Genomic DNA, 13,209 nt, shown 5'->3' with positions numbered 1-13,209 from the left:
CATAGTAATGTGCTAGAAACCCCTCAAAAAAGTCTTTATTAAATGATAATCTGCAAGGTAATGATCCTTTGTGTAAAAAAGGAATAAAAAATTGTTGTTGGTGTTTTAGTGCCTCTAGTGTTAATTTCAGCAGGAAACTGCAGTGAATTGTATGTACGTTTTAGGAGTTTCGCAAATATGTAGGCAGAGGCACGTTTTTCCAGTGAGCCTAGTTTGAATAAGATTTATAGCAATCATTTGAGATATATAAATATATCCCTTTTATTGACTGGAAAATAAAGTAACTTTGGCAAATGAGTGTATCGTTGTATTATATTGCCACGGCGTTGCATAAATTCCTTTACTTTCATCACTGGATTTTTCTCTTCCGTTTTTGCCCCATAGCCAGCGCTCCCACAAGCCATTGCCAGCTCTCGCTGTAAATTATTTTCGTTTTATGGTCATTTCATCAACAAATCTCAGTCACTCAGGCCTTCACCCACCTTGTTATCAGTATGCAGTTCTCGTTCCAAGCGTTGATCCTCCTTTACGAGGTCATGGAGTTGATGCGCTTTTATCCTGTCCCCCACACACACAACCTCAGCATCTCTCCTCACTTCCCTCGACAAACCTCCACACCACCTTCAGTTGCAAATCTGTACGTATTCAGCCTCGCTTCCCCCGCTTTGCTTACCCGTGGGAACCTTTTTAAAGATCAAATCGATATCAGGACATAAACATGCATCAATTCAGGTTTGCGCTTTTCCCTCTCGCTTTGTAGAAAGTTGGGCACACAAGTGTAACGTGTCACTTATAAGTGAAGCAGAGGACCATCGGCCTCTGAATGATGTATGGTGTGAAGGTCAAATGACATTTTGATGCTGATATTGACATTTCTCTCTTTAATAATCCTGTTTAAACTAAAGTAATTTCTGTGCCAAACAGAACTGCAACCCTGTTTTTCTCAAACAGGTTTCCTGAACACTCCTCCCTTCCTGCAATTGGTCTAATAAATACATAGCCACGCCCCAAACTCACACCATTGGTAAAGCCACTGTTGCCGTGCTGGACTTGGCAGATTCTACAACATACAAATGTTTTGAAAACACCAAGCCACAATGTTATAGCCTACCAATGACTTTCATAAAGTAGACACTACTAAGTTTTTATAGGAGAAATTTGAACATGAAATCCACTTTAAACACTAGGCTATCTTTTCATCACTGATTTCATCATTTCTTCACCTGCATTGTTTCTCTGTTATGAAGTCGTTTACATCCACCAAGCAGATGTACTGCCATAGGCCCCCTCCTTCTCTGATTAGATTAAATTGTCTCCTCAAATGAATTAAGGACAGAAATCAATTATTGCGCGTCTCCATGCCTGTATCACAGCAATACCCACTTATTAAATAGCCCTCGCCTTTGCCTGTTTAATCTTTGATTACGCTTTCAATTTGAGTTGCTGTTATCTCCATCTGCCACCATTATGTTGCCTCACCGGCATCATTGAGATGTAGTGCCACACGCTTTTGATTACTCTCATCATGTATCTTTGCTTTGACTGCTGTTTTGACAAAATAGATACTATCTCTTTATAGTCTCTTACTGCAAGTATTAGAATCGGCTCTCTAAGTGACAGACACAATGTTTTTGCTCCCACTTTCTCACACACACACACACACACACACACACACACACACACACACACACTTCAGGAGAGATCAGTGCAGCTCCGTCTAATTGGTGCCATGTCTTCAAATAAAATGTACACAAAACCCTATTTTACCGATCTATACATACACGATTGTTCTGTACATCGTTTAATTTTATGCAAAGCAACATAGGCGTGATGTAAGTCACAAGTGTTGCGTCAGTCTTTTCGCTTGATGGAAACGCCTGATGCCTTGCATAAAGTTTAATGATTTTATTCAAAAAAGATACAGAATATAAATACTTAGAAAGTTAAAATGTGTTCTCAGAACTGTACATTAATTGTTAATGGACAGGTTATGGACTCAGTCACAGCATATTTTTGCTACGAGTTAAACGCAGGGCGGCGGTCTGAAGTAAGAAGTTCCCCTGCCGAACATGATACAAGAGCCGGCACAACATACTAACCAATGAGAAGCGTTGTGGGCGGGGCGACACATGCAGCCCCGCCCCGATCTGCAGGCTCCAGCCAGGTGAACTTGATGAGATCCAGCACGTTACAGTGGAAACGCGACAACAGAGACTGGTCAATTACCCTTGAATTATTTCTAAATGTTTAATTTTTACTTCTAATTGTTGTTAAACAAGCTTAAATGTAGGCAATATGTATTCAAAACTATTTAAAGTATGCTATACTGTAAATTTTTATCAAAAATATAGGAATTATCATGCAAACCAGTGGTTGTGGAGTATTTTTTTTTTTAAGTTTAGAGGATTTAAGTTCATTCGTAAACATTCATGTATGAAGTAAAAACAAAACTAAAAATAAAGAAAAAAAGCTAGTACTATAGTAAAAATGAATCAAGCCACTATGGGTTAAATCAACCCATTATACTGAGTTAAATAAACAACCCAATTTGCTGGGTAAAATGAACCCAGCAAATTGTGTTCTGTCCTATATTTATCCAGCCCCTGTGTTGAAAACAACCCACATTCTGTGGTTTTAACCCAGGTTTTTGAGAGTGTATAATATATAAAACCTACAGAAATTGATAATGAAATAGTCAACAACATGTTTAATTTCTTAGTCTAGTTTTTGTGCTGTGCATGAAATATATTTTTGTCAGTGACACCACTTTGCAGTAAACCTTGAAATGGAGTGTTTGCATATGCCTGTCACTCAAATGTAGAATGGCAGGAAAAGGAAGGGCAATCATTTTGATCACAACAAAAAACATTTTTTTTGAACGATGGAATTCTTTGTTGCAATAAAATTAATGAAAAATGAAGACATAGTATTATATATAAAGAAGACATTGCATTACTTCTTTACAGGAAAAAGTAATCAAAATAGTTTGTTGCAGGCCTATTTCATAATATTAGTCTCGATTTGCAGCATAATAACAAGTGAATCACTGATATATAGCTGGTAAAAACAGCACGGATGGCTATTCCTTCAATTCATGGCGAGGCCACTGAAATAAAAAGCAGAGCAGCTCGGTGTTGCAGAGTAAATGAGATTCATTGTGTGGTTCTCATCCGCAGGCTGTGTGAGGACATTCTTCTAAGAGTAGAGATGGTGAGGGACTCTGTTTAAAGGTCAGACAACAGATGAGATGAAGACCCTGCTTCATTCTCAGCCAAGATTCAAAAGACTCTAAACAACTCCAAAGTGTCTCGCAGACGCAACTGTTCCGCATTGTTTTCAACTCAAAGGTTTCATTTAATCTCGCAGTGTGGCTTTATTTCTTAATTTAAACTTTCTTTTTTTACTCGAAAATGGAAACGAGCTTCCATAGAACCTCTACAGTACTTATACAATACAATTTCAACATGACTTTCAACATGCATCATGAAGTAATTAACCTTTGAGATACAAGAGTCTGTTAACTTTCAACTGACTGAAAGAGTTTCTCATTAGCACTATTTTTGAGTGCTAAAGACAGAAAATCATTGCAGGTATCATCAGTCCAGTCTGTGACTTGCAACATAAACGTCTGCGTTCACTTAAAAGGGTGTCTTCAATGACAGAATTCCATAAAATTGAAGCATAGCGATTCTGACATACAAAGGCACAACAAAACATTTTTCTCTTATTCTGTGGATTTTGCCCATTGTCCTCCATTTGTTACCGCTATTTTTCTGCCACCGCTATGCGCGCAGCTGCAAATGACGTAACTGTGACGTCTACTCCAAATTGGTCTGCGATTTCTTGTTTTTCTTTTTCTTTAGTGTGTTAGCTGTTTGTGCATGTATGAGATCTGCCGAGTTACAAAGCTCAAAGTGTCAAACCTAAAGAGATATTCTTTATAAAAGTTAAGGCTCAAGAGTTTCATAACATCACCCAAATGACGCTGTATTACTGTTGCCGCCGGCACCGCCATGTTGTGAAGAAAACTTTGTTTGGACTTCCAAAAGATGACACAACAGGGCTTATGCTTTATTTACAACACTGTTCCAGAACAGTACAACTAAAATTTTCGACTGTGTGCTGCGCATTTTTCGGAGGACTGTTTCCAGAACATGGGAAAGTTACAAAGTCTGATTCTAGAAAGTGGGGCAATTCCATCTTTGCATGTACATTGTGGCGCTTCTGAATCACAGACAATAATATTGTTTTCATATTTTATGTTTAGTGTTCTCACACCCGTAGCGCGGCGGGACGCGTAAAAAGACAGTATAATCAGTAATTATCTCCTCAAATAAATAAAACCTTACCAATCTGATACGATCTGGTCCCGTTGCGCTGGCGAAGTTGATCGATCAGCTTGGTCATCTGCATTTTCCGGTTCAGATTCTGGCTCGAATTGATAAGGTAGTACCGACATTGTCACCTTCATTATTGGTTTGGGAGCTGATGTTCCAAATATGGTAAGGGGCGTGACATTTCCGTCACACGCTTAAGGTTTTTGGGCAAATCACTGGAATGCACTGGATCGCTGGCCAATCAGAGCACACCACGCTTTTCAGAACGATGAGCTTTGTAAAAATCGAAGCATTTCAGAAAGTCGGGACATAGAGGACCAACAAAAATGTAGGCCTACAGTATGTGTAAAATAATAACGTTTTTAAACGTAACACAGCGTAAACACATTGCATTAAACCAAATACACAAAATAATGTTCTTTATAGAACCATCATATGACCCCTTTAAAGAACTGGGATCAGGTGCACCGTTTGGGTTTCTGGACCGCAACTTCTCGACTGGATTTCTCCGTCAGTGGTGGGGCATCAGAGCTCTTAATTTCTCTGTCTGGGGGGTGGATGAGGGAGCGTGTCTCCGCGATAGCGCCGAAAGGGTCCCCTGTCTGACAAGGGCCCGTAGAATTGTACTCTTCCCCTCTTTAAGGCACCCCTGACTGGGACATATACACAAAAACATCTATGAATTAATTAGTAATAAGGCTTCGCAGGAAAGAGTCATTTGGACATAACAAAAGGAAATGGCAGTGTCAATGAGAAGACAACAGTTTGCTGATCATTTTGTTGTGGTACTAACAGAAATGCAGGGGTGACAATCAGGTAATTTTAGTGTCTGAAGCTTTCGGTAAACAACTAATTAAGTCATCTGCATTTTTTGCACATCCTGTTATCAAGCTGTGACTCTTTTAGCAGCTGCTGCTTTCATGTTACTTTCCTCTTAAGAAGTTAATAGGACTTTCCTCCTATTAGTTAACCAGTTATGAGATGATACTTAATAAATCAAATAGCAGAGTAAATAAAAGAGTCGGAAAGGTTTAGATGCATTTCTAGGGATCAATACTGAACCACTTTCAGAAACTTTCCCTTTATCTCCACTTAGAGATAAAGAATAGAGAACAGACGTAATATCAAATGCCCAAAATGCTTCTCTCTGTTCTGTGGCCAATGGATCGCCAACAGAAGCTAATTATCATGTCTGTTTGCCCAAAGGTAGGTGATCTTATTAATTGTGCTTGTCACTGCACCATTTATCAGTAGAGTTATTATGGTCTTCTCAAGCGAAGAATATCTGTCCTTTCATTACTGAAGTCTTTCATAGGCGCAGTACTTTAATTGCACTTACATCTGAATCTGCTCAGAGCAACCCTTATTACAGCCTACAGACACAAACATGCCATTACGACATCTGTCATGTCGCGCTATAATGGTCGCAGTTAGGACTGGACGAACCGAAAGACTCTACAATCTAGATTAATCAGTAACATTGAGCCAATAAGCATGAACTCGCACGGAATCTGCATCCAACACATTTGTACCCGGACATGTGCAATTACACAAACGTAATGAAGTAATTCACCTGCCCTGAAGGCTTTACAACAGCCTACGTGACGGTCCTCTGGGCAACGGCCAATCTCAGTCTAATCATTTTACTAAAAACATCATTTATTTCTTGCAGGGAGTTGCATGTTTAATCCACAGTTAATGAAAGCGACCTAACATTCTGGTATTAGACTAAAGGCAAAGATTTTGTCAGTAAAAGAGTTTTATTATAAAAACCTTCCAAAACCATTCAATATTATTATTTGAGAAACTGACTCAACTTACCCCAAAGCCTCTGGCCAGTGCTGTCAGTGTTAATTAAAACTAAAACTATTTTAAAATATTAATTTGGTAAAATAAAACAAATAAATACAATTTTAAAAACAATGCATTGGCTACTACCTGACATCATTAAAGTTGAAGTACTAAAATTACTAAAAATATAAATAAATTAAAGCTAAATAGAAATAAAAAAAGGAATAAAAATGGCAAAACATAAAATTACTCAAACCAAAACTGAAAAGCTCATTCAGAATATGAATAAATACTATAATATTCTATAAAAAAATAAGATAACACTGCATCTGCCACACTGACTGGAAAATGCTTGATTTAATCATTCATGGCTGCATGGTTTTATAAATCGGCAATGCACCAACATACGTGGTACATATTTTTATATAGAATATTTTTAGTATAGAATTTATCCTCGGGCATAAAAGTCAGGGGGCAGCACATCTTACCCCATTTTTATCCCCTACTGATTTTTTTATCCACACTAATAAGAATGTGTTTAATGCGCAAAGCATTAAACACATTCTTATTAAAAATCTTTTAACAGGCTTCAACAGGAGATGATGATGCTTCTAAAAATACAGCAATAAATACAAAAGACTCGTCCTCGTTTAAGACAATAAAACACTAGCTGTCATCCAGGCCCCTTCTCTGCTGTTTTTCGATGTCTCTTTAATATCATACCCCCCCACCCCACCACCTCATAGCGCTTCTGTGACTCATCTGTACAGATGTAGATCTGTCAGCCAGCACAAAGCATAGAGGCTTGGCTTCTCTCTACACACAGCCTGATTTCCCTTTACTGGATTACTGATATGCGGCGGTATACTGCGTAGCTCCATGGCCGGCACTCAGCGGCTTACAGCCCATTCTGCTAGGATAAGCTAACCCTCCATGGCGAGGAGAGAGCATAAAGCATTCTCCCCGTCACACCTCACGTCAAAACGCTGTGATGCGCTAACGCTGCACTTCAGCTGCCGACACACACTACCTTAAACGCTCAGCTGACACAGGATCTATCCGCACGTTTAGCTGGGCCCTGGGGCAACTGAGCCACAAGATGTTTCGGGGGCTTTTTTAGTCCCTTAGGCCCAATTTGTATGGCACATTCACAGAAAGCCAGCTACAAATGTCTTTTTTTGTGAACTGTTAACTGGTGGGAAAGAACCTGCTCTAATGGGAATATGACGGTAGAGGAACAACGGGGTGAAGTGAAGCCCTGACCTAAATGTCTGGTCACAGATGTAATTGGAGACCTTAAGTTTTATATAGCTATTAAGACACCATGCAGCAGTGTTTTGATCTGTGGTGTGCGAGATTCGTGGAGAAGTGAAAGGGACTGCAAATATCAAGTGCGCTTTTACGCTTCAAATGAAATATAAGAGCAATGACAACGGGGTGAGCTTTACGGACCTCTGGTGTAGCGGTAAGTGACACATTAAGTCCATTAAGTCATGGTGCTTATGTGGGAGATGCAGGATTGATTCTGACAACTAACTCTCAATGACTTCTTGACCCCTTTCTTCTCATCTAGCAATAAAAAAGATGAGCCACTCACATTAATAATTCCCATAATGCTGTTAAATCTGTCCCTTTATGGGAGTGGCGCTCAACAAAGGGGGCCACAACGTGGCTTTAAATGATTAAAAATAAGAAAGCTTTTAAAAAGTTGTAAACTAATATTATTCTTATTTTAATTAACCCTTCAGAAACAACTGTAAAAATATTTTCAGAACCAGGGTTCACACGGCTTTGGAGACACCAAACAATACACCATATATAACCAAAATATAAATGAAAATATAATAATAAATATAATGTAGTAATTATATATAATGAAATACACAAAATATTAATTTAAAAAAGTCATGGAAATGTCTATAATGAATAAACATTTCTCTAGTTAATCAAACTTCCAAATTATTTGTAGTTTTAATTGTTTTTTGTGAGTAAAAAAATATTTGTTTTTTTCAGTAATCCTTTTTACACATAGAAATTTCTGGAATACTTAGAAACCCACATTGATAGATCAATCCATATTGATAGATCAATCAATCAATCAATCAATCAAACAAACCAACAAACCAATCAATCCAATTAATCAATCAATCATTATAAATAAATAAATGAATGAATAAATAAATGTGCTTTGGTAAATCAGAATTATGAGATAAAATTCACATAAAAAGTCAAAATTATGACATACATAATGTTAGTCAAATTATGAGATACAAAGTTTAAATTATTAACAAAAATTGTCAAAATAAATGTTCATAATTATTTTTTAATCCGTTTCGATTTGTGTGATCATTTCAACTCTCTCATAATTAGGACAGGGTATATCATAGTTTAGAATTAATATGTCAAAATTAAGAGCTGTTATCTCTTTTTATTGAATTTTATGTCATAATTGTGATTTTTTTAATGATATTTTATGCCATTATTATGATTTAACAAAGTGTGTGTTTTTTGTGGTGGAAATAAGCTTCCATAGGAACGAAAAAATTAATAATTAATTAAAAATTTCTGCTGACACTGGAAGTTATTGTAACTAAAAAAATATTTGAAAACAAGCAGCTTTGTCATTATTACAGATGAAGTAGCCTGCCAGACTTTTTATTTTATTTTATAAATACATATATATATATATATATATATATATATATATATATATATATATATAATTTATTTATTTATTTATTTATTTATTTATTTATAAAAAAAATTGTGAATCACTGACCTATAGCAAAATAAGACACATATTGTGGTTCGGTCATTAAAAAAATGACATCTGAAGTCAGTCTTTTATGCAATTCTCTTTGGAGATCAAGACATCACATATATTTCTTGGTGATCAGTACTGGTTTAATCTGATGATTTCTCTTACTAACCCCTGATGGCCTTTTCTCGTTGTTCTATGCAAGACAGCGGATAAAAACCTCATCAGAGAACACTGACTCAGTCTCGAACATCCCTGCATGAATGTGACCCTTCAGCCACAGTTTATCTATCACTTCTTATTAAGTCTTAAAAGGAAATCATTCCATCAAACTGATAAATCAGCTGAGTGAGTAACTCCATGCAAAAATATTCATCTAAGCACTGTCTGTTCTTCACTGAAAGCACTGAGACTGAGCTACAGCACATTGGTTCACATTTGAAGAAGGGATAAGAATCAAGCTGGTGAACAAAAAAACTGACAGCTTTTGGCAGGGATTCTTGGGTTATAAATTATTAAATTTCTTTTCAGAGTTACCATTTTGGATGTTTCACGCATTAAACTGGAAAGGTTCAGGTATAATCTTTAACTTCACAAGTCAAGCTACTATCAAATCGACTTTATATAAGCAACATAAGCATTAAAGAGCTACTTAACTGTCGTACGCAAACCTCAAGAGACTAAGAAATAAAGCCAACTCTGTTCTTTACATAAAAAAATAAATCTTGATTGCTTGAAATGTATTATTATTATCATCACTAAACCATATGCTATAATACAGTGCTCATAAAATGTAATTTTCACGTGGCCTGCTATATCCTTGTCATTTAATGCATGCGTTTGCACCTTTAGTCAGATTTTTTTTCTTGCAATTGTGTATGATGTGTATGATAACAACATAATATTAAAAGCCAATTTTATAATAAGCCAAAAAAGATGAAATCACTATTTTACCAGAGGTACAATTTTGAAGCAATATTAAGGACTTTTTTATTAAGAAAGTGAACATTTCACATCAGGTTTTTGATTTGAGATCATGTTATTGGGTGTTAAACTACAGACCTGGAATCATCAGAAATCAACAAATTCTCTAGTATCCACACAATATGTTCATATGTTTAAACTATATAAATATCATATCATAACCTTTTCCTCACACCCGACATATTTATGACCATTATTGAGGGAATGCCATGGTATGTCACCGTGATTTTGCCAAGTCATGGAACAACAGTCCTGTCTGAAAATGTAGTCCTTACCCTAAAAACCTAGCCTAAACTTGACATGAACTGTCAACTTTAACCCTCAAATCTGATTGGTTGATTGGAATGTTGTTCCAGGATCATCAAAGGTGTTTATCCAGGAACATGTACTTGGTGAAATCACGTTCCCCACGCAAAGGGCAGATAATTCAAAGACACATGAAAACCAATATCAAGAAAAAAGTTGATCATTGGTTTTGATCCATGCCAAGTTCCAGGAGTAATTATACAGATCTGTAGTCAGCACAGACACTGCCAAACCTAACATTTGCCAACATTTACATATCTCAAATCCATCTACGAAACAGTGAGTGCGGGGGCTTTTAAGAGTACAGACGCACACTGGTAAATCTCTCTTTCAAAAGTGACTTCTCGTTGCAGTGTTTTGGTCTGATTTGGTCACAAAGGACCCGCGATGATCCTGTCTGAATGCGACAGCAGCTTTTAGAGCAGCAGTAATGGGTCCAGGTCAGAAAAAATAAACAGAGATTATAAACAGATTTTTTTTAAACTGTTGTATTTCATTTAAGTCTCTTTTGGATGTAACATTACTTTAAGTACATATTTTTCATATCGACTTGTTTTCCTTGCTCACGCTGTGTTAAACATAGATGTCATGAGTATGCTTCATAATCTAAGCATAAGCAATTTATGACTGTGTGTGTGTGTGTGTGTGTGTGTGTGTGTGTGTGTGTGTGTGTGTGTGTGTGTGTGTGTGTGTGTGTGTGTGTGTGTGTGTGTGTGTGTGTGTGTGTGTGTGTGTGTGCGTGTGTGTCATGATTTTAGAGTTTTAGAGTTTTATATTTTTTTAATCTGTTTCTAATTTTATATTCATTTTATATTCATAAATGCAATTGAATGGGGGCGGGTGGTGATGGGGGATGCCATACACATTTTTTTCGACAAATAAATCTGATTACCACAATAAATCAATTTTAAAAAAAAGTAGTTTGTAACATCAGAATGTTATATAGACACTACTTTACACAGTTTAGGAATAAGCAGTAGATTACAAATGGCTAATTTGTAGCAGACAAGTATGAACATATTATATCAAAATTTGAGAACACATAGTGCATAACAGACACACACAAATAATGTAAAACAAAATATGTTACAACACTCCCCCAGTGCATGGTGTACAATACTGAGACATATCTACTGTATTAATAATCAATATTAATAGTGTAACCTGGCCTAATATTGACTCTCTAGGCAGACATATATTATGGACTCTCTGGGTCGATAAAGGTCCAGCAGCTGTGAGTCATGTTCTTGCAGTGGCAGATGTAACCTAGAGAATGGATATTATTTCCATTATTTGTGCATGTATCCTTTCGCGGAACTTATAGGAAAAGAAAATGCCATGGTGTGTGATTGACGGAGTACTGTGAGATTGTGTGACCCGTGGGGCGCGGCTGCGAGCGATCCGCCTGCGGGATTCAGAGAGTCAAAGTGGGACAGCAGTGCGCACCTGCTCGCTGCATTCTGCCCGCCAGAGATCCATGAACATCTGTCCGTTCTGAAATGTTCCTGGTAGCTATATATAAATATACACACTATGTATTCTTGCTATATAACAATAGTTATCGCTACTGTAAATAAATGCACAAGCCATATCTTCAGTCTGTAGCTACTTGCACAGTGCGCGTCTCGGAAAGAAAATCTTATGCTACGACGACCCCAAGATGTAGAATCTAGCAAATACCCGAGTTAGATGCGTTTTAAACGCGCGTATCCCCAACTTACACCAGTGCTGGCCAACTAATAGTGAGAAGAAAGAAAGAAAAAACACTGTGGGGCTTGCATTAAGCATAAGTTCAGCTTGTTTTGAACATAAAATCACACCCTGAAACCGCAAGCCTACGCGTAACTGCGATTACATTGCAGATATCACAATGAAGCATTAATCGATTTAGAACAATGAGATCGTTATTGAATCAGTGTTCACAAAGTTCAGAAATTGATAAACACAAACAAAAAGACGCATCAAATCGCACACTGATCAGTGAGCAATAAATTGTTGCGTATGCGAACCATATTCATAAATTTGGAGCGCGGGCACATGCCCACCGAAACATTCTGTGTCTAAAGTTGCTCATTTGATAGATGATGGAACACAAACATCATTGAATTAACTACAAACAACTTCCCACACACCTGATCCCGCGTGTAAAAGAATGTGCACTGAACTCAAATCTGCACTGTCATCATCATGCCACAGAACACACACGTAGTGTATTTGACTTGTCCAAACGCACGGGCTATTTCTGAAATATTATCCCTGGTGCAATTGAGGTCTTGAGATAATGTGTGCTTAAATCACACTGGCATTTATGTTCTCCCAGCCAACTCCCACCACACCCAGAGGGCATCACACAACTGTGGCCACACACATCCCAGGGTTCTTACCTTTAATGACAATCCCACAGAAGCCGTAGAGCACGAAAAGCAAGTGCTGTTGGAGCATCATATTCTTGTGGCGATGCTTGCGTCCGTGTTCTCCCTGCACTGATGCTGCTTATCCAGGTGGATGGTGCGCTCTCAGTCGCATGGATGGCGCAAACCCGAATCTCCTGTCCCGATCTGGAGGATAGGTTGCGTGCAGCAGTTACTGTACCCGGGGCTGGGAGAAGATGCTGCCCGCACTGAAAATGCTGTGAAAGTGGCACTTCAGCCCCTGCCTGAGTCTCTGCTTCTCCAGAGCGCCGCAGCAGACGCGAGTCCCGCCCACTCTAGATTGACACATGGAGACGCCTTAACGATAGTACACAGACCAGCGTGAATGCGCAATTGATCACCCTGATTGATCACACTGATAACTTTCTGGCGCTGCTGTCTGACTTTTTGTTACACTTTAGACACCAGCATTCATGTTACTGTCCGGTAATAAATTAGGCTCCTGTAATCACGATAACATGTAATTACAAGCAGTCCCCCTGATAAATTACGGTACATGTTGTTTATTATGGGACAGCAGGGAGTGTTGTAACACAAGGTGAGTTGTGTAACACCCTACCAATTTGGAATGAGATACACTGTATGTATATGGTTTATAATC

General features: G+C 37.8%; 1 protein-coding gene across 3 annotated transcripts in view; it reads right to left on the bottom strand.

The window, feature by feature from the left end:
• The window catches only part of cadm2b (cell adhesion molecule 2b), a 232,631-nt gene extending 219,816 nt beyond the window's left edge, over positions 1 to 12,815 (bottom strand). For 2 of the 3 annotated variants that reach the window (XM_077207051.1, XM_077207050.1), the window contains exon 1: positions 12,561 to 12,798. In XM_077207051.1, the coding sequence (XP_077063166.1) occupies positions 12,561 to 12,621 (61 nt within the window). In that variant the 5' untranslated portion in view covers positions 12,622 to 12,798. Of the gene's footprint in view, positions 1 to 12,560 lie in introns of all 3 variants that reach the window. The other variant, XM_077207049.1, reaches the window with a different exon arrangement.
• Between the last annotated feature and the right edge of the window lie 394 nt (positions 12,816 to 13,209).

The sequence above is a fragment of the Siphateles boraxobius genome, unplaced genomic scaffold (genome assembly GCF_051911475.1).
Source record: "Siphateles boraxobius isolate OS27281-9 unplaced genomic scaffold, OSU_SipBor_1 6, whole genome shotgun sequence".
NCBI lineage: Eukaryota > Metazoa > Chordata > Actinopteri > Cypriniformes > Leuciscidae > Siphateles > Siphateles boraxobius.
The sequence above is the reverse complement of the archived record's forward strand: the minus strand, read 5'-3'. Positions and strand labels throughout refer to the sequence as shown.